Below are 21,841 nucleotides of genomic sequence, written 5' to 3'. Positions count from 1 at the left end.
TTTTTTTTTAAATGTAATTTTGTTTATTATATGCAATCTGTTGTGTTCCCAAATGTTTTTATTTTTTTCCAGTGTACATGAATGAAGGTGTGTTGCTGAACCCGACTTGGACATTATCTGGACTGGACCTGGTTTTAAAAACCCTTTAAACAAATCTAATTTCATCTACAACCTGGTCTGGTGAAGATAAGGTCCCTTTTTTATTTTTTTTTAAGATAAGATAAATAAATATTTTCTTGGATAAAAAAGAAAGTAAAACAATATAAAAGTAATTAAATGCAAATGTTAGTGGACCAGCAGTACGTGTGCTTCAGGGACTGTGGGCCTTGCACAAGTGTTGTCCATGTTGTGGGAACCAGAAATATTGGTAGCAGAAAGAAAAAAAACCTTTGTGTGTGTGGATGAGTGTGAATGGGGGAGGGAGGGTTTTATTTTTTGGGTTGATGGAATAGTTGAAAGTATCGTGTGTTTTTTCTATGTTGATTTAATAATAAAAAATTACAAAAAAGATAGTTTGGCTCTCCAAGGAAAGTGGAAGTCGTAGCGGTAGAAGTCATCTTTATTCTCAAATGAAACCAGAGGAGATGAATTTTGAATGTAATCAGAAAGTCATCCAGTGGGACAAAAGTTGAGTTGTCGTGTTTTTGCTAAAACATCCAAAGTCCAAATCCTGAAACCTTCAGCACATTCCTTCCTTCTTGGTGTGATCACTAATCGTGACGCAGCAATGATGAAGAAGGAAGGTTCCCGAGTGGCGGCCATGATGGAACATAAGTTTGTCTGGTGGTCCAGCTGGTTACTGCAGGGATGACAACACATCACGTAGATTAAGACACTTTTTACAAGGAATATTACTAAATAAACTAACTGGTTGCTGCAGGGATGACAACACATCACGTAGATTAAGACACTTTTTACAAGGAATATTACTAAATAAACTAACTGGTTGCTGCAGGGATGACAGCACATCACGTAGATTAAGACACTTTTTACAAGGAATATTACTAAATAAACTAACTGGTTGCTGCAGGGATGACAACACATCACGTAGATTAAGACACTTTTTACAAGGAATATTACTAAATAAACTAACTGGTTGCTGCAGGGATGACAGCACATCAAGTAGATTAAGACACTTTTTACAAGGAATATTACTAAATAAACTAACTGGTTGCTGCAGGGATGACAACACATCAAGTAGATTAAGACACTTTTTACAAGGAATATTACTAAATAAACTAACTGGTTGCTGCAGGGATGACAACACATCAAGTAGATTAAGACACTTTTTACAAGGAATATTACAAAATAAACTAACTGGTTGCTGCAGGGATGACAACACATCACGTAGATTAAGACACTTTTTACAAGGAATATTACTAAATAAACTAACTGGTTGCTGCAGGGATGACAACACATCACGTAGATTAAGACACTTTTTACAAGGAATATTACAAAATAAGCTAACTGGTCAAATGTAACAAGAAAAGGTTGCAATATTAAAACTACCATGCAAATTATATTTAGACTTTAATTGTGTCATTGCTCCAAAAACAACATGTAATCAACAATGTAGCAAAATAGAGGGAATATTACCATCAACCTGATATGGTTTTGAAAAGGGAAAATAAGATTGCATTTTTCAGTCTGCAACCCTCAGTGGGAAAAGTTGACTTCAGGTAGTCGGGTGCACACACAAAAAATTCTCATTTAAATTGCGACTTTTATTCATCCCGATTCTAAATTAATTTCTTAGTTTAAAAAAATATACCATTAAAAAAAATAAAAAATAAATATAGAACATCTCCATGCAACCCAAAGGTGATTTTCTAACCCATTTAGTGATCCTAATAATAATACTTGATCATCCACATCAGCTCAAGTCTAAATATAAATGAGTCATGTTACTTCAACTGTAAAAAACCCACAAAAACCTGTTGAAATATGAAATAAGTTTTTAAAGTCGCAATATTTTGAAAAAGAAGCAAAAAAACCAGTTGAAATTCTTATTCATTCTTTTGACTAACCATTATTTTCAGAAATGGTTAAAAAAACATATATAATAATAATAAAATGTCTATTTTCCTCAGCTGTAAGCGGTTTAGAAAGAGTTGCTAGTAGTAAGAGTGGACAAAGACTACTTACACATTTCTCCTCGACCAGACCGTCCCTAAAGAAGCGCAAGAAAGGTGTGACTTGGTCCTCGCGGTAGTCCAGGATGACCACCATGCCGTCTGGGTTCATGGACTCTCCTGTGAAGAACTGCAGGACACATTGGGATGCCATCACACAACGTGTTGTTATGGCGACCGTGTCATGATGTGATGTGATGGTGAAAATGATGGTGGTGAGAATCATGGTAGTGAAAATGACGGTGAAAATCATGATGTGATGATGGTGAAAATGATGTGATGGTGAATATGATAGTGAAAATGATGTTGACAATCAAGATGTGATAATGGTGGTGAAAATGATGTTATGATGGTGAAGATGATGGTGAAGATATGATGGTGATGATGATGGTGAAAATGATGTGATGATGATGGTGAAAATTATGTGATGATGGTAATGATGATGGTGAAAATTATGTGATGATGGTGATGTGATGATGGTGGTGAAAATGATGTGATGATGGTGAAAATGATGTGATGATGATGGTGAAAATTATGTGATGATGGTGAAAATGATGTGATGATGGTGAAAATGATGTGATGATGGTGATGTGATGATGGTGGTGAAAATGATGTGATGGTGAAAATGATGTGATGATGGTTAAGATGATGTGATGATGATGGTGAAAATGATGTGATGGTGGTGAAAATGATGTGATGATGGTGAAAATTATGTGATGGTGAAAATGATTTGATAATGGTGAAGATATGATGGTGAAAATGATGTGATGATGACAGTGAAAATGATGTGATGATGACAGTGAAAATTATGTGATGATGGTGAAAATTATGTGATGGTGATGTGATGATGGTGGTGAAAAAGATGTGAAGATGGTGGTGAAAATTATGTGATGGTGATGTGATGATGGTGGTGAAAATTATGTGATGATGGTGAAGATATGATGGTGAAAATGATGTGGTGATGGTGAAAATGATGTGATGATGGTGAAAATGAGGGTGATGGTGAAAATGATGTGACAATGGTGATGATGTTGAAAATGATGTGACAATGGTGAAAATGATGTGACAATGGTGATGATGTTGAAAATGATGTGACAATGGTGATGATGTTGAAAATGATGTGACAATGGTGAAAATGATGTGACAATGGTGATGTGCCCACCTGCAGGTTTTTAATTTCTGGGATAAGTTTCTTGATTTCTGAGTTGGAGTCTGCCATGAATTTCTCCAGACGCTCTGGGTTAGTCTTCTCCAGATTGGCCCGGATTCTGCAGGTGAAAGCAAACTTTCATTAAAGACAACAAACTTTCTTACAACTTTGGAGTCTTTGGCCAACATTCTTGCTGCAAAGTTCCTGTGTGCTACATTCTGCTTTCACTATGATTGTGTTTACACTGCAGGACATATTTGTTCCAGCTTTTTGATTGATTGATTTCAATAATCTTCTCAATCAATCAATCAGCTGTTTAGATTCCAAGTCAAATTTGATCCTAATGAGAATCCAGTACAAACGCACACAAGTCCTGACGTCACCAAAACGTCACCGTGGAGTTACCGAGTCTGTTTAGCTAAATGCAGAGCTAGCTTCCGCAGCTAGTGGGTCCATGACCATGACTTGTTTTGTTTGATCGGCCGTTTTACTGCAGTGTTACAGACACCGTTTGGAAACAATTAAGGTACGTCAATAAACATTTACAAAATCTTTCTGTGTAAATAAATCATTTCACAAAGTATATATATCCGGTGCAGCTAATACATAACCCGACTCTCACCAGATCCTTGTAATTGGCTGAGCTCTACACAAGGATCTGGGCTCGAAGGCAAACTCCTTCCAGATAGCAAAAAATAATGAACCAATCAGGATTTCATAGATGTGACGTAGCACCGAAGCTACTGATTCAAACAACAAGAGTCGTGTGCTGACATTGATTCTGCTATTGCAACTGTTTTGGCCAATCTATCAAATATGAATTATTTAAAAGATGAACAGAAGTGTTTTGAAGGCATTTATTGGTGGTAAGGATGTTTTGGCTCTTCTTCCGACAAAGTTTGGATTTCCCAGCGTCACAGCCTGATTTCCATGTGAGTACTTGAAGTAGCTCCTCATTGAAGATAACTGACACCTGCTTTATCCAATCACATACAATTTTTTTTTTTTTAACAAGGCCCGCCTTCTGAAATACATCTCCTATTGAGAAGTCCCAGATCCTTGTGTGGAGCTCAGCCAACTACAAGGATCTGGCGAGAGTCAGGTTAGCCAATATATGGAAAATTATATTTTTCTATTCAAATTTAGTGGGTGTGGCTTACATCGATGTGCTCTCCAAGATTTGTACCGTATTTTTCGGACTGTAAGTCGCAGTTTTTTTTCATAGTTTGGGGTGCGACTTATGTGTGAAATTATTAACACATTAACGTAAAAGATTAAATAATATTATTTAGCTCATTCACGTAAGAGACTAGACGTATAAGATTTCATGGGATTTAGCGATTAGGAGTGACAGATTGTTTGGTAAACTTATAGCATGTTCTATATGTTATAGTTATTTGAATGACTCTTACCATAATATGTTACGTTAACATACCAGGCACGTTCTCAGTTGGTTATTTATGCCTCATATAACGTACACTTATTCAGCCTGTTGTTCACTATTCTTTATTTATTTTAAATTGCCTTTCAAATTTCTATTCTTGCTGTTGGCTTTTCTCAAATACATTTCCCCCTAAAATGCGACTTATACTCCAGTGCGACTTGTTTTTTTCCTTCTTTATTATGCATTTCCGTCCGGTGCGACTTATACTCCGAAAAATACTGTAATGAAAACAAACCATGGTAACAGTGACTGAGTGCCGTAAAATAAGTTTACAGGAAGTGATGTAATCTTTGTGCATGCCTGGACTGATTGGGTAGAGCAGTGTTTTTCAACCTTTTTTGAGGCAAGGCACACTTTTTTCATTAAAAAATGAAACTCCACCAGGTCGTTGTGCCTTATTTTGACTTTGTTGGCGTTTTCCTGTGTAATGCTTTAGTTTTTGTCTTATTCTGGTGGCCCTTCCTGTTTTGTTGGTGTTTTCCTGTAGCAGTTTCATGTCTTCTTTTGAGCGCTATACCCCGCATCTTTGTGTTAGCATGCAAAGCTATTTAAGTTGTTGCTATCCTCCTTTGTGTGGACATTGTTGATTGTCATGTCATGTACGGATGTATTTTGCAGACGCCGTAAGTTTTTGCTGTCGTCCAGCATTCTGTTTCTGTTTACTGTGTAGCCAGTTCAGTTTCACTTTCATTTTACATAGCCATTGCCTTTTCCTTTCCCTTTTGTTAATTTTTGGAATAAGCATTACATACCTTTTTACCTGCACACTGCCTCTCGCTGTGGTCTGCATATTGGGATCACAATCCTTGTCTCACCCGACACATTGTGACTTTTACAAAGCAATTAACTACCTGCTGCCACCTACTGACGTGGAGTATTCCATGGTTACCCTGCCGAGCTCTACACAGCACAGACACTAAGCAACGGCACATTATTTGCAGATTATAATTATTAATTTGCAACCAATTTGGACCAATTAGGTTCAGTTTTACTTTTGTTTTGCATAGCCATCCTTATCCTGCCATGGTGAAGGTCTGCATGTAAAGGTGTGTACTTACTTCTTCATGTACTCCTTAATGTAGCCCATGTAGCTCTTCTTATCAAAGGTTGTCTGCTGCAGTTTGTTGTGGAGGACCACATCAATGCCAGAGACCGATGACGAGTCCGTGCCCTCCGCCGCTTCTTCAGCGGACGCGTTGGCTCCGATTAAAGAACCGTCGATGTCCCCGTGTGCCATGGTGATGTGCTATAAACAAGCGGGGACAAAGTAGATTGAAAACATTTTGTACCGCAAGAACTTTACTACTTAAGTGTTTGAAATGGGGTTAATAAATTAGTAAACCACGTTTTTGTTCATCTTTTGGGGCCAATGAAAGTCCCATCTTAGGAAGTAATAGTTATTAAGGTGGAACTGAACAAACAGAGCAGAAACACTTCCTGTTTTCCAAAAAGGGACCCCTCACCACCGTTCCACAACACCCCAAAGTAAGCGTCAAGGCAAAATCGGCATGCAAGACAGATTACATCGACCTTTTAACGGTGGAGTTGTGGATTATAAACCTGATTGCACTACACAGGATGAAGTTGGAGTGGACTGGGAGCTTCGACGATATCTGTGTGTGAAATGGAGAAGCAGAAAGCAGAAGTTCTGCGCCAATTTCTCATGCCAAGTTGTGAATGAATAAAGTATCTAGGTGAAAGATCAACACTGCGCTACAATCTCCACCTGGGTCAGGTGTCAAGGGTGAGATGAAGTACTCACAGAACATGGCTGTTACAATCACACTTAAAGGAGCAGTTTGACACATTTACACAGATGTCGAGAGGGCGCAAACCATAGACATGTTATAAGTAGACGCAGCATTGGCTGCTGTGACACGAGAAATTCGGCCACCATCTTGAAGTGGTGATGAGCAGCCTAAACTGACAGTTGACAGGTAGAAAACAAAGTGGTGGTTCAGCGTTTTCCTGCTCAAATGAGCGGACTGTTGAAAATAGGAATCGGGGGATTACTTTTCACAAGTAAGATTTAACATTAACGTACTATTGGTTGTATTTTGTGAAAAGAATATTACCACAGAGTTGAGAAGGAGCAAAGATCTTCAATAGTACTGAAATATGAGTATTAAAAATGTCATACTTGAATAACAAAGTTGAAATAAATGATGAAGAAAAAGATTGTAAGAAAGAATTTGGCTTTATTCTGAATCCAGTGAAATAGATTGGTGGTTTTAGCTGATATAAAGACTTTCTTTCAGGTGTTAGTTTATGTTTAAGTATTTGGCAGACACTTTTATCCAAAACGACATACATAAAAAATACATATAAAACAATCACTGTAAACATGATCATTTAAGGGAAGAATGTAATACAAAATATCAATACAAAGTGTCAAGACAGAATAAATTATCTGCTGCTGCAACAGAGATACAGTCTATAGGTCCCTAAGATACAGTATATAGATATCTAATGTATTCATACATTGTTTATGTAGGATATACGCATGTATATATAACCTAATCATATTGTTTCTTCAACTTAAAAATAGCTGACTGTTTTCCCCCCCTTCTCTGGGAGGATATTCACAGTTTTGATCTCGGACGTCTGGTCACTTATAGCATATAAGAATATTCTATTACTGTTAAGCAAACTATAAATAATAAAACATGTACGACAAAAACCCGCGTGAAAATCAGTGGTATTCAGTGAGGTAAGATGAATTAAATGCGCAGACAGTTCATTGCTCTAGCCAAATGAATTGCACTGAGTGGAGCGGCTCACCACTCCAAGATGGCGGCCCTGCGTCTTGTCAGCGCCAGTAGCGCTCGATGCTGCGTACCCTTATAAGATGTCTGTCGCTAAATTTCCCATGTATTCTACGCACTATATCCCGCCCTCTTTTGGCTTCGAGGACCAATGACGTACCTTCGCCACACATGCATGTGCATTAGTAGCTTTGGGTGTCAGCTAATAATAGCGATTTGGATAGTTAGTGTTTGCGGACATTGAATGTTCTATCATAACATGACTGCAAATTGTTCTTTAGATTGCTTTTTTGTGTGTGCACGCCCTCTGCGCATACGTGTTGACGATACAGGGCAAGTGACCGCCTTAAACACCAATCATTTTATTCAAGTCACTTTTTTTTTGCTACGCAAACCTAGTATTTATGAAAAATATAGAGCGTTTTACCACAAATGTGTTCTGTTACACTACTAATGGTAACACGAGCTAGCCAAATGGTGTTTTGGTTTTATTTTTTGCTTTGAACAATTGATCTGAACAGCCCCTTTAAGGCCGGTACACACACACACGTCTAAACTTGAAGAGATCTTTCATCTGTACCAGACACTTCAACATAACACACCACACTGAGGATAGCATCAATAGGAAACGGGTCAGTTTCTCCCGGAACTAGGGTTGCACGACTAAATGACATTGAGGTTTTCATTACTGACGCAACCAAACAACTAGAAACTGAGTTTTTTTCCCTTTTCTCACTCTTTAAATCCGAATGGTCGTGTTTGTGCGCGCTGCAGCTGATGTACACCACTTGTGTTGTGTTACTGTGCAGTATCTGTAGAAAACTAAATTCTATGTGTCATACTTGATCATTTCGCGATATTGCCATATTTTTGCTGAAAGGATTTAGTAGAGAAAATCGACGATAAAGTTCGCAACTTTTGCTCGCTGATAAAAAAAAGCCTTGCCTGTACCGGAAGTAGCGTGACGTCACAGGAGCTAGTATTCCTCACAATTCCCCGTAGTTTACAATAGAGCGAGAGATTCGGAGCGACAAAGCGACGATTACCCCATTAATTTGAGCGAGGATGAAAGATTCGTAGATGAGGAACGTTACAGTGAAGGACTGGAGAGGCAGTGATGGACGTATCTTTTTTCGCTCTGACCGTAACTTAGGTACAAGCTGGCTCATTGGATTCCACACTCTCCTTGTTCTATTGTAGATCACAGATTTGTATTTTAAACCACCTCGGATACTACATCCTCTTGAAAATAAGTCGAGAACGCGAAATGGACATTTAAAGTGACTTATCTCCACGACAATACATCGGTGACACACTTAGCAACTGAGCTAACGTGATAGCATCGTTCTCAAATGAAGATAGAAACAAAATAAATAAACCCCTGACTGGAAGGATAGACAGAATATCAACAATACTATTAAACCATGTACATGTAACTACAAGGTTAAAAATTCTCAGCCTGGTAAGGCTTAACAATGCTGTTGCTAACGACGCTAAGGCTAATTTAGCAACTTAGCAACCGGACCTCACAGAACTATGCTAAAAACATTAGCGCTCCACCTACGCCAGCCAGCCCTCATCTTCCCATCAACAGCCGTGCTCACCTGCGTTCGACGGCGCGACGAAGGACTTCATCCGTGGGTTTGGCGGCAAGCATCGGCTAGGCGTAGTAAGTAGTCCTTGTTGTGTTGCTGTAAGTATTGTACTTAGCCGCTAATACACCGATTGATCCCACCTACAACGTTCTTCTTTGCAGCCTCCATTGTTCATTAAACAAATTGCAAAAGATTCACCAACACAGATGTCCAGAATACTGTGGAATTTTGTCGAAGAAAACAAGAGGTTTCTGTATCGGGTTCGACGGGGTCCAACCACTTCCGTGGATTTTGTGACGTCACGCGCATAAATCATATCCAAAGGAGTTTTTCAACCGGAAGTGTGGCAGGAATTTTAAAATTGCACTTTATAAGTTAACCTGGCCGTATTGGCATGTGTTGCAATGTTAAGATTTCATCATTGATATATAAACTGTCAGACTGCGTGGTCGGTAGTAATAATAATAATAATACCTGGGATTTATATAGCGCTTTTCTAAGTACCCAAAGTCGCTTTACATGTTAAAAACCCATCATTCATTCACACCTGGTGGTGGTAAGCTACTTTCGTAGCCACAGCTGCCCTGGGGTAGACTAGTAGTAGTGGCTTTCAGTAGGCCTTTAAGCTATATTTGGATTCATTGAGGTTAGCTAATTGTACGTGTTCTGGAAAGTTTTCACAAGCCGAATGTGGCAGATAATTTTGCTTAGTTCCAGTAAAATACCCGTCATTTTTGTTTCTTGTTTTTGAACACTGACTTTTTGCAGTGTAGATGGAGACAGTTTTAACCACCAAAATATGTCTTTTTGAAACTCTCCCGTGTTCGTGTGGACTTGGCCTTAAGTTCCATGGACTCACCTTTCCTTCAACTTCGTAGAAGATGGGGGTGTCTGTGATTTTGTAGACGTCTGTAAACAGCTCATCATCTGCGGGGGGGGGAAACGTGACGATTATTCGGGAGGAAAAAAACCCATAAACAGACTCCGGTTACGACTAACTTTAGCATGCTAATGTTAGCTTCAACATGCTAAATTTAGCAGCGAACATTTCCCGCACATCTGCCACGTGACGCCGACACGCCATGAGCGTTCACGGGGGAAAAAAAGCCGCCTCGCCCCGTTATTAAAACCACACTTTTTACGAGAATTAATTCACCGTTTGAGTAACACGCCCAAATAGCGTCGACGGAAAAAGGCAAACAATGGTAATGTTATGGCGTCATCCGGTTAGCATTAGCATTAGCATTGGCTAGCACGAGTCAAGTAGCGCGCATGACCAAACTATTTTACGAACCGATAAAACAACTTGTGTGGGTCGTACCGGCGGGAAGGTGGCGAAATGAGGACTACTTACTCGAGATGATGTCCCTGTAGATGATCATTTTGCCGCTTTGGTGTTAAAGGTTCGGGAGACAGGACAGGAGCCGCCGGCCCGCACTAACAGGAGATGGAAAAGACCGAGCGGGCCTCGATGCGGACTATTTACATCCCGATGACGTCATCGTGGGTTGGGTCTGGCGCTTTGCTGCCACGCCCTAACTGTGGCCAAAAGTGGTATTACACGTGTACATGTGTGATTCATGACAGTACATTTAGATCAGGCCTGGACAATTATTATAACTTGGGGGGGCCAAATTTAGAGAAAAATCAATATTTATTTATATAGTCCTACATCACAAGTGTCTCAAAGGGCTGCACAAGCCACAACGACATCCGCGGTTCAGCGTCCACATAAGGGCAAGGAAAAACTCACAACCCAGTGGGACGTCGATGAGAATGACTATGAGAAACCTTGGAGAGGACTGCAGATGTGGTTAAACCCCCCCTCTAGGGGAGACCGGGTGCAATGGACGTTGAGTGGGTCTGACATAATATTGTGAGAGTCCAGTCCATAGTGGATCTAACATAATAGTGTGAGAGTCCAGTCCATAGTGGATCTAACATAATATTGTGAGAGTCCAGTCCATAGTGGATCTAACATAATAATGAGAGAGTCCAGTTCATAGTGGATCTAACATAATAGTGTGAGAGTCCAGTCCATAGTGGATCTAACATAATAGCGAGAGTCCAGTCCATAGTGGATCTAACATAATAGTGAGAGTCCAGTCCATCGTGGATCTAACATAATATTGTGAGTCCAGTCCATAGTGGATCTAACATAATATTGTGAGTCCAGTCCATAGTGGATCTGACATAATAGTGAGAGTCCAGTCCATAGTGGATCTATTATAATAGCTAGAGTCCAGTCCATAGTGGATCTAACATAATAGCGAGAGTCCAGTCCATATTGGATTTAACATAATAGTGAGAGTCCAGTCCATAGTGGATCTAACATAATATTGTGAGTCCAGTCCACAGTGGATCTAACATAATAGCGAGAGTCCAGTCCATATTGGATTTAACATAATAGTGAGAGTCCAGTCCATAGTGGATCTAACATAATAGTGAGAGTCCAGTCCATAGTGGATCTAACATAATAGTGAGAGTCCAGTCCACAGTGGATCTAACATAATAGCGAGAGTCCAGTCCATATTGGATTTAACATAATAGTGAGAGTCCAGTCCATAGTGGATCTAACATAATATTGTGAGTCCAGTTCATAGTGGATCTAACATAATAGCGAGAGTCCAGTCCATAGTGGATCTAACATAATAGTGAGAGTCCAGTCCATAGTGGATCTAACATAATAGCGAGAGTCCAGTCCATAGTGGATTTAACATAATAGTGAGAGTCCAGTCCATAGTGGATCTAACATAATAGTGAGTCCAGTCCATAGTGGATCTAACATAATAGTGAGAGTCCAGTCCATAGTGGATCTAACATAATAGTGAGAGTCCAGTCCATAGTGGATCTAACATAATAGTGTGAGTCCAGTCCATAGTGGATCTAACATAATAGTGAGAGTCCAGTCCATAGTGGATCTAACATAATATTGTGAGAGTCCAGTCCATAGTGGATCTAACATAATATTGTGAGAGTCCAGTCCATAGTGGATCTAACATAATAGTGAGAGTCCAGTCCATAGTGGATCTAACATAATATTGTGAGAGTCCAGTCCATAGTGGATCTGACATAATAGTGAGAGTCCAGTCCATAGTGGATCTATTATAATAGCGAAAGTCCAGTCCATAGTGGATCTAACATAATAGTGAGAGTCCAGTCCATAGTGGATCTAACATAATAGTGTGAGAGTCCAGTCCATAGTGGATTTAACATAATAGTGTGAGAGTCCAGTCCATAGTGGATCTAACATAATAGTGTGAGAGTCCAGTCCATAGTGGATTTAACATAATAGTGAGAGTCCAGTCCATAGTGGATCTAACATAATATTGTGAGAGTCCAGTCCATAGTGGATCTAACATAATAGTGAGAGTCCAGTCCATAGTGGATCTAACATAATAGTGAGAGTCCAGTCCATAGTGGATCTAACATAATATTGTGAGAGTCCATCCTCGAAACGACATCCTCGGTTCAGAGCCCACATACCGGCAAGGAAAAACTCACCCCAGTGGGACGATTGCTAAAAAACATTATGACAGACCGCCTTAATGTGCTTTGGCTCAAAAAAGGTTGAAAAACACTGCCTTGGATAGGTCAATAATTCATAACATTGAGTTTGATTCGTAATTTTTTTTGAGCAATGACAATTCTAAAGGAAAAAAAAAGCCTAAATGGCAGTTTTGTGTTATTGGTCAACTTTGTCATGTTACATTTCACCTGTTTGGTCTTTTAATAACATTTCTTTTTGTAACAGTGTTTTCAGAACATGCTTTGGACACACCTGCATGACAGGATTGTTTTTTCTGGATGGTTACCACAGGAAAAGAAGCCAAATCGTGGAGAACTCTGTAGGAATGATAACCTAACTTTTTTATTAATGTTTATCACCCTAGCAACATGTCGTATTAAAGTATCCAGAGTATTAAATACCATAAAATATCTACATGAAAACACTTTATTGTTTCTCATAATGATGGTGTACATAAACCTCAGTGAACGTGTGTCAGGGCACAAATAATGAAATGACAGTCTAGCGCCATCTACAGGAAGTTGCACGGCTGTAAAGAAACAGTGCTACTCAAAAATGTGTGTAGAGTACCAGAGCATGCAAAACAAAAAACACTTTAAAAAAAAAAAAAAAAGGTAATGTACAATTATACAATTACATTTGAGAGATTTTACTGTCAGACGATCAAAAGTGCCACCTCCCATAATTTCTTAGCAAACTGATTTTGACACCTTATGACCACAGAAAGCTAATTCCATAAAGCAAGCTTCAAACCTGTAAAAGTCTACAACTGTCCACAGTCCGTGATCACCAGCTTCTTGGTGGGGACGCCTCCCTTGGTGCCCAGCTCCCCCATGTGCTGCACAACATCCATGCCCTGTCGCACCCAGCCGAAAGCCACGTGCTTGAAGTCCAGGTGCTCCGCCTTTTTCAGTGTGATGAAGAACTGGGAGTTGTTGGTGTCACGGCCTCGGTTGGCCATGGACAGCACGCCCGGGCCTGTGTGCCGGACGTCAAAGTTCTCGTCCTCGAACTTGGCGCCGTAGACGGACCGTCCACCCGTGCCGTCACTGTTGGTGATGTCGCCTCCCTGTGGGACCGGTGGAGAACGTGTCAGAGGCATGTGTCAAGTACCACGTTATATGGCTCTGAGCTGTACGGCTGCAATATTAGCTAAAAAAGTTAACATTAGCATGTCAGCAGCTAGCATGTGTCAAGTACCACGTTATATGGCTCTAAGCTGTACGGCTGCAAAATTAGCTAAAAAAGTTAGCATGCTAATGTGAGCATTGTAAAATGCCAGTGGTTAACGTGTGTTAAGTACCAAGTTATTTGGCTCTGAGTTATACGGCTGCAAAATTAGCTAAAAAAGTTAGCATGCAAATGTTAGCATTGAAAAATGCCAGTGGATAACATGTGTTAAGTACCAAGTTACATGGCACTGAGCTGAACGGCTGCAAAATTAGCTAAAAACGTTAGCATGCTAATGTTAGCATTGAAAAATGCTAACGGTTAACATGTGTCAAGTACCAAGTTATTTGGCTCTGAGTTGTACGGCTGCAAAATTAGCTAAAAAAGTTAGCATGCTAATGTTAGCATTGAAAAATGCTAGCGGTTAACATGTGTCAAGTACCAAGTTATATGGCTCTGAGCTGTACATCTGCAAAATTAGCTAAAAAAAAGTTAGCATGCTAATGTTAGCATTGAAAAATGCTAACGGTTAACATGTGTCAAGTACCAAATTATTTGGCTCTGAGCTATACGGCTGCAAAATTAACTTAAAAAGTTAGCACGCTAATGTTAGCATTAAAAAATGCTAACGGTTAACATGTGTCAAGAATGAAGTTATTTGGCCCTGAGCTATATGGCTGTAAAATTAGCTAAAAAAGTTAGCATGTTAATGCACATATGTCAGAGTCAAGGCCCGCGGGCCATATCCGGCCCGCGAGAAGGTTTTTTACGGCCCTTGGGATGATCTTGATTTATTATTAGAACCGGCCCGCAGACCGCAGATCTTTTACACGCACCAAGCGGATGCCGGTCCAAGGTTCCGAAAGGGGGCGAGCGGCCCGCCGGGACGCGCCTGCCGGCCGAAGGGCTGCAGCCCGGCCGTCAGTCGCGGAGCCCGCCGTGCCACGCGCGCCAAGGGGGCGGGCCGAAACCCGGCCCCGAGGCCCTGAGACTTCTGCTTTGTTTCCCCAAACCGCGCGTCACCGCCGGGCCCGCACCACCGTCGGGCTGCAGCCCGAGCGTCGGTGGCGGAACCCGTCATGTGCCGCGCGCGCCAAGCGGAGCGGGGGGGTCAAGCGGGCCGAAACCCGCAGGCCACCCCCTCACCACGAGGCCCTGAGACTTCTGCGTTTGACCCCTACGCGCGGCCCGTCGGGACGCGCCCGCCGTCAAGCCACGAGGGCCAGCCGTCGGGTCGCGGAGCCCGCCGTGCCACGCGCGCCAAGGGGCGGGCCGAAACCAGCGGGGGGTTTCGGGCACCCAACTCGCCTCCCTCCCACGGAGGGAGGAGGGGGGTTTAATGTGAACATTACTGTGCAATCACATATTTAGAGTTTTTACTCAATTCAAGTTTAAAAGTTAAAGTTTAATATTTGTTTTCACTGCATGTTACTTCTCCTTAAACAAAGTGTTGTTTTTGATTTATAGATTTTTGCACTTTATTTTATTGTATTTCAATTTAATTATATTTTAAAAATATTTCAGTTGAGTGGATGATAGAAAATTGCTATTATTGTTTTTTTCTTTGAAGTAAATTTAGCCCACTTTTGCTAAAATAGAAAATATAGGCTACTGATGGTGCCTTGAATACCGGTTTCTTTCATTTAATGTTCATGTTATGGGGATTTTTATATAAAGGAAATTTGTCTTTTGTGTCTGTTGAAAATTAAAGATTACTGACAGAGCCATAAGAAAATATTGCTTTATTTATCTGATCATATTGGAATATATTTGTTAGGTTTTCAGTAGGTTCAATTAGGTTCACTAGACTATATGCGTCATTTAAAAATTTTTCAATGAACATTCGAACAGTCCGGCCCTCGGCTTGTAGCTAAATTTTTTATTTGGCCCTCCGTCCATTTGACTTTGACACCCCTGTGTTAATGTGAGCATTGAAAAATGCTTACGGTTAACATGTGTCAAGTACCACGTTATATGGCTCTGAGCTGTATGGCTGCAAAATTAGCTTAAAAAAGTTAGCATGCTTATGTGAGTATTGTAAAACGCTAACGGTTAACATGTGTCAAGTACCAAGTTATATGGCTCTGAGCTGTACGGCTGCAAAATTAGCTAAAAAAAAGTTAGCATGCTAATGTTAGCATATTATTGAAAAATGCTAACGGTTAACATGTGTCAAGTACCAAATTATTTGGCTCTGAGCTATACGGCTGCAAAATTAACTTAAAAAGTTAGCACGCTAATGTTAGCATTAAAAAATGCTAACGGTTAACATGTGTCAAGAATTAAGTTATTTGGCTCTGAGCTATATGGCTGCAAAATTAGCTTACAAAATTTAGCATGCTAATGTGAGCATTGTAAAATAGCTAATGGTTAACATGTGTCAAGTACCAAGTTATTTGGCTCTGAGCTATACGGCTGCAAAATGAGCTAAAAAAGTTAGCATGTTAGCATTGTAAAATGCTACTGGTTAACATGTGTCAAGTACCAAGTTATTTGGCTCTGAGCTGTACGGCTGCAAAATTAGCTAAAAAAGTTAGCATGCTAATGTTAGCATTGAAAAATGCTAACGGTTAACATGTGTCAAGTACCAAATTATTTGGCTCGGAGCTGTACGGCTGCAAAATTAGCTAGAAAAAAAGTTAGCATGCGTATGTGAGTATTGTAAAATGCTAACGGTTAACATGTGTCAAGTACCAAATTATTTGGCTCTGAGCTATACGGCTGCAAAATTAACTTAAAAAGTTAGCACGCTAATGTTAGCATTAAAAAATGCTAACGGTTAACATGTGTCAAGAATGAAGTTATTTGGCTCTGAGCTATATGGCTGCAAAATTAGCTTAAAAAATTTAGCATGCTAATGTGAGCATTGTAAAATAGCTAATGGTTAACATGTGTCAAGTACCAAGTTATTTGGCTCTGAGCTATACGGCTGCAAAATGAGCTAAAAAAGTTAGCATGTTAGCATTGTAAAATGCTACTGGTTAACATGTGTCAAGTACCAAGTTATTTGGCTCTGAGCTGTACGGCTGCAAAATTAGCTAAAAAAGTTAGCATGCTAATGTTAGCATTGAAAAATGCTAACGGTCAACATGTGTCAAGTACCAAATTATTTGGCTCGGAGCTGAACGGCGGCAAAATTAGCTAGAAAAAAAGTTAGCATGCGTATGTGAGTATTGTAAAATGCTAACGGTTAACATGTGTCAAGAATGAAGTTATTTGGCTCCGAGCTATATGGCTGCAAAATTAGCTAAAAAAGTTAGCATGCTAATGTGAGCATTGTAAAATGCTAATAGTTAGCATGTGTCAAGTACCAAGTTATTTGGCTCTGAGCTTTACAGGCTGCAAAATGAGCTAAATATGTTAGCATGTTAGCATTGAAAAATGCTAATGGTTAACATGTGTCAAGTACCAAGTTATATGGCTCTGAGCTGTACGGCTGCAAAATTAGCTAAAAAAGTTAGCATGCTAATGTGAGCATTGTAAAACACATATGTCAGAGTCAAGGCCCGCGGGCCATATCCGGCCCGCGAGAAGGTTTTTTACGGCCCTTGGGATGATCTTGATTTATTATTAGAACCGGCCCGCAGACCGCAGATCTTTTACACGCACCAAGCGGATGCCGGTCCAAGGTTCCGAAAGGGGGCGAGCGGCCCGCCGGGACGCGCCTGCCGGCCGAAGGGCTGCAGCCCGGCCGTCAGTCGCGGAGCCCGCCGTGCCACGCGCGCCAAGGGGGCGGGCCGAAACCCGGCCCCGAGGCCCTGAGACTTCTGCTTTGTTTCCCCAAACCGCGCGTCACCGCCGGGCCCGCACCACCGTCGGGCTGCAGCCCGAGCGTCGGTGGCGGAACCCGTCATGTGCCGCGCGCGCCAAGCGGAGCGGGGGGGTCAAGCGGGCCGAAACCCGCAGGCCACCCCCTCACCACGAGGCCCTGAGACTTCTGCGTTTGACCCCTACGCGCGGCCCGTCGGGACGCGCCCGCCGTCAAGCCACGAGGGCCAGCCGTCGGGTCGCGGAGCCCGCCGTGCCACGCGCGCCAAGGGGCGGGCCGAAACCAGCGGGGGGTTTCGGGCACCCAACTCGCCTCCCTCCCACGGAGGGAGGAGGGGGGTTTAATGTGAACATTACTGTGCAATCACATATTTAGAGTTTTTACTCAATTCAAGTTTAAAAGTTAAAGTTTAATATTTGTTTTCACTGCATGTTACTTCTCCTTAAACAAAGTGTTGTTTTTGATTTATAGATTTTTGCACTTTATTTTATTGTATTTCAATTTAATTATATTTTAAAAATATTTCAGTTGAGTGGATGATAGAAAATTGCTATTATTGTTTTTTTCTTTGAAGTAAATTTAGCCCACTTTTGCTAAAATAGAAAATATAGGCTACTGATGGTGCCTTGAATACCGGTTTCTTTCATTTAATGTTCATGTTATGGGGATTTTTATATAAAGGAAATTTGTCTTTTGTGTCTGTTGAAAATTAAAGATTACTGACAGAGCCATAAGAAAATATTGCTTTATTTATCTGATCATATTGGAATATATTTGTTAGGTTTTCAGTAGGTTCAATTAGGTTCACTAGACTATATGCGTCATTTAAAAATTTTTCAATGAACATTCGAACAGTCCGGCCCTCGGCTTGTAGCTAAATTTTTTATTTGGCCCTCCGTCCATTTGACTTTGACACCCCTGTTGTAAAATGTTAATGGTTAACATGTGTCAAGTACCAAGTTATTTGGCTCTGAGCTATACGACTACTTAGCATGTGTCAAGTATCATTGGTATCTGTATGGCTGGAGGGTTCTCCTCACCTGACACATGAAGTCTGGTATGACCCGGTGGAAAACGGAGCCCCGTAGCCCAAAGCCTTTCTCGCCAGTGCAGAGAACCCTGAAGTTTTCTGCCGTCTTAGGAACAATGTGGGAGAAGAGCTCCATGGTGATGGTGCCAATAGGTTGGCTGTCGGCCTCCACGGTGAAGAACACCTGTGGGTTGGAGTCTCTGGAGTGCTCCTGGATCCTGGACATCATCGGCGAGGCGCTACACGGGGAGTCGCCGCTCGTTTGGCGTAAGCGGCTCTGACACTCGCAGAAGGTCTTCCTGAAGGATTCGGTGATCTCTGGGGTTTTGAACTTGACCGCCAGCTGCTCTATGGAGCCCTCGCCGTCTGGAGGGAGAAGGAAGGAAAGGCGTCAGGACCGTGGAAAAGATTGGTGTAACAAATACGGTCTGTTGGGTGTACCCGAGTAGTCTGTAGCCACCCAGATGAGTGAATTAGTGGAGGTGTTCATGGGCTTGAGCTCCATGGCTGGGGAGATGTTGTGGTTGGCGCACACTCGGAACACCTGCTCTCTTCTCATCAGGATTCGGTAGAAGTGTTTGGCCGGGTGGAAGAGGATCTTCAGGTCGCCGACCCCACGCTCCTTCCACTGGCCCAGGTCCCGGTCCCATCGATACAGTTTGGCACGCTCCTTGAAAAGGATTTCTTCATCCTCCTCTCCAGACTTTGTCTCCACCTGAGACAAGAGAACATGTTTAGTGGAGGAGGAAGGATTGTTTGCTCCACTGAGGCTTTAGCTAGTAAGAATATGTTACGCTAAAATATGGTGGTAGAGCGCGGCATGAATCAGATTAAGACTGCAATAGAAATTCTAATAGTACAATTTATAATTAGAGATGTCCGATAATATCCGACTGCCGATATATGCTTTAAAATGTAATATCACAAACTATCTGTATCAGTTTCAAAAAGTAAAATGTATGACTTTTTAAAATGTCGCTGTGTACACGGACGTAGGGAGAAGTACAGAGCGCCAATAAACCTTAAAGGCACTGCCTTTGCGTGCCGGCCCAGTCACATAATATCTACGGCTTTTCACACACACAAGTGAATGCAAAGCATACTTGGTCAACAGCCATACAGGTCACACTGAGGGTGGCCGTATCAACAACTTTAACACTGTTACAAATATGCACCACACTGTGAACCCACACCAAACAAGAATGACAAACACATATCGGGAGAACATCCGCACAGTAACACAACAGAACAAATACCCAGAACCCCTTGCAGCACTAACTCTTCCAGGACGCTACAATATACACTAGGGATGTCCGATAATGGCTTTTTGCCGATATCCGATATGCTGATATTGTCCAACTCTTTAATTACCGATACCGATATCAACTGATACCGATATCAACCGATGCAGTCGTGGAATTAACACATTATTATGCCTAATTTGGACAACCAGGTATGGTGAAGACAAGGTACTTTTCAAAAAAATGAATCAAATAAAATAAGATAAATTAAAAACATTTTCTTGAATAAAAAAGAAAGTAAAACAATATAAAAACAGTTACATAGAAACTAGTAATTAATGAAAATTTGTCAAATTAACTGTTAAAGGTTAGTACTATTAGTGGACCAGCAGCACGCACAATCATGTGTGCTTACGGACTGTATCCCTTGCAGACTGTATTGATATATATTGATAAATAATGTAGGAACCAGAATATTAATAACAGAAAGAAACAACCCTTTTGTGTGAATGAGTGTGAATGGAGGAGGGAGGTTTTTTGGGTTGGTGCACTAATTGTAAGTGTATCTTGTGTTTTTTATGTGGATTTAATAAAAAATAAAAAAAAACACCCAATACTCCAATTTTGGTGGCTTTTTTCTCTTATTTTGGTATTTTCCTGTAGCAGTTTCAAGTCTTCCTTTGAGCGATATTTCCCCCATCTACTTTGTTTTAGCAATCAAGAACATTTCAGTTGTTTTTAATCCTTCTTAGTGGGGACATTGTTGATTGTCATGTCATGTTCGGATGTACATTGTGGACGCCATCTTTGCTCCACAGTAAGTCTTTGCTGTCGTCCAGCATTCTGTTTTTGTTTACTTTGTAGCCAGTTCAGTTTTAGTTTAATTCTGCATAGCCTTCCCTAAGCTTCAATGCCTTTTCTTAGGAGCACTCACCTTTTGTTTATTTTTGGTTTAAGCATTAGATACCTTTTTACCTGCACACTGCCTCCCGCTGCTTCCGACATTTACAAAGCAATTAGCTACCGGCTGCCACCTACTGATATGGAAGAGTATAACGTGGTAAGTCTGCCGATCTCCAGACAGTACAGACACTCAACAATGGCACATTATTTTCGGATTATAATTACTGGTTTGCAAAAAACATTTTTAACCCAAATAGGTGAAATTAGATGATCTCCCACGGCACACCAGACTGTATCTCACGGCACACTAGTGGTTGAATGGTTGAAAAACACTGTTTTAAGGCCTTGATTTCCAATTGTTGGATTTCATTTTTTTAATTTTTTGTCCTGTCCAGAATTCTCAGGCAAATCATATAGTTGATATAGATGCCCATATCGGCTGTACATGTTTACTTTACAAAAGAGAAGTGTGGGATACTTCTCTTGATGACTTATTTGTATTTGACTTTATTAAATGTATTTATATTATCATTTGGTGCAGACGGGCCGGAGCAGGAGGGGATAGACAGAGAAAAAAAGGAAGACAGAGGGGGAAATTGTGGGGACAAGAGGGGGGATAAGACAGAGAGACAAAAACAACAACAACAGCAAACACAACAATAACAACAACAACAATAGAACAGCATCAGCAAATAGGATATGTACAAATATGATGGTAAAAGTGATAGCAAAGAATCATTTAGTGAAATAAATAACACAGAAATGACAATGAGCATTATTACACTACTACACTTTGTTGGATTTAAGACTTTTTAAGACCCCATGGGTACCCTGTATAATGCATTATCATACTTTGCCTTTTTAACCAGGTTAACCTGGTTGTTACACTTAATTATTACCTAGTTTTAGGCTAGATTTTTTTTTTTTTTAACTACTAAATTATTATTTTCCATTTTTATTCATGTGCACATGTTGTCCAGGGTGTACCCCGCCTACCGCCCGAATGCAGCTGAGATAGGCTCCAAAAGCCCCTGCGAACCCGAAAGGGACAAGCGGTAGAAAATGGATGGAGGGATGGATGTTAAAGTTCATTTTCAAATGTTGATGTGCATG

At 40.8% G+C, this 21,841-nt stretch overlaps 2 protein-coding genes across 5 annotated transcripts in view; both read right to left on the bottom strand.

Annotated features, from left to right (window-relative positions):
* Window positions 1-541: 541 nt before the first annotated feature.
* Window positions 542-10,598, bottom strand: tpt1 (tumor protein, translationally-controlled 1). 2 transcript variants are annotated; one of them, XM_062067472.1, is made up of 6 exons: window positions 10,441-10,598; window positions 9,946-10,013; window positions 5,785-5,972; window positions 3,295-3,400; window positions 2,146-2,262; window positions 542-799 (listed from the first exon to the last, which is right to left on the bottom strand). In XM_062067472.1, the coding sequence occupies exons 1-6, from the start codon at window positions 10,466-10,468 to the stop codon at window positions 797-799; spliced, it is 510 nt and encodes a 169-aa protein (XP_061923456.1). In that variant the 5' UTR covers window positions 10,469-10,598; the 3' UTR covers window positions 542-796. The 2 variants fall into 2 exon arrangements, with proteins under 2 accessions (XP_061923456.1, XP_061923457.1); XM_062067473.1 differs by lacking the exon at window positions 10,441-10,598 and adding an exon at window positions 6,287-6,339 and having other exon boundaries at window positions 9,946-10,019.
* Window positions 10,599-12,923: 2,325 nt separating this feature from the next.
* Window positions 12,924-21,841, bottom strand: part of ranbp2 (RAN binding protein 2) — a 54,624-nt gene continuing 45,706 nt past the window's right edge. For all 3 annotated transcript variants that reach the window (XM_062067469.1, XM_062067470.1, XM_062067471.1), the window contains 3 exons: window positions 19,026-19,299; window positions 18,595-18,950; window positions 12,924-13,684 (listed from right to left, as the gene is read on the bottom strand). In XM_062067469.1, coding sequence (XP_061923453.1) covers window positions 13,379-13,684; window positions 18,595-18,950; window positions 19,026-19,299 — 936 coding nt within the window. In that variant the 3' untranslated portion in view covers window positions 12,924-13,378. The remainder of the gene's footprint in view (window positions 13,685-18,594; window positions 18,951-19,025; window positions 19,300-21,841) is intronic.

Source organism: Entelurus aequoreus, linkage group LG13 (assembly GCF_033978785.1).
Source record: "Entelurus aequoreus isolate RoL-2023_Sb linkage group LG13, RoL_Eaeq_v1.1, whole genome shotgun sequence".
In the NCBI taxonomy this organism is placed as follows: Eukaryota; Metazoa; Chordata; class Actinopteri; order Syngnathiformes; family Syngnathidae; genus Entelurus; species Entelurus aequoreus.
Note: the sequence above shows the minus strand (reverse complement) of the source record. Positions and strands in the feature narration are given on the sequence as shown.

Coding starts and splice junctions, on each gene's coding strand:
- tpt1 (XM_062067472.1), bottom strand. CDS start 10,468: ATGATCATCTACAGGGACATCATCTCGA. Junction 10,014..10,440: donor CTACAGGGACATCATCTCGA/GTAAGTAGTCCT, acceptor CCCCCCCCGCAG/ATGATGAGCTGTTTACAGAC. Junction 3,401..5,784: donor ATTAAGGAGTACATGAAGAA/GTAAGTACACAC, acceptor TTTCACCTGCAG/AATCCGGGCCAATCTGGAGA.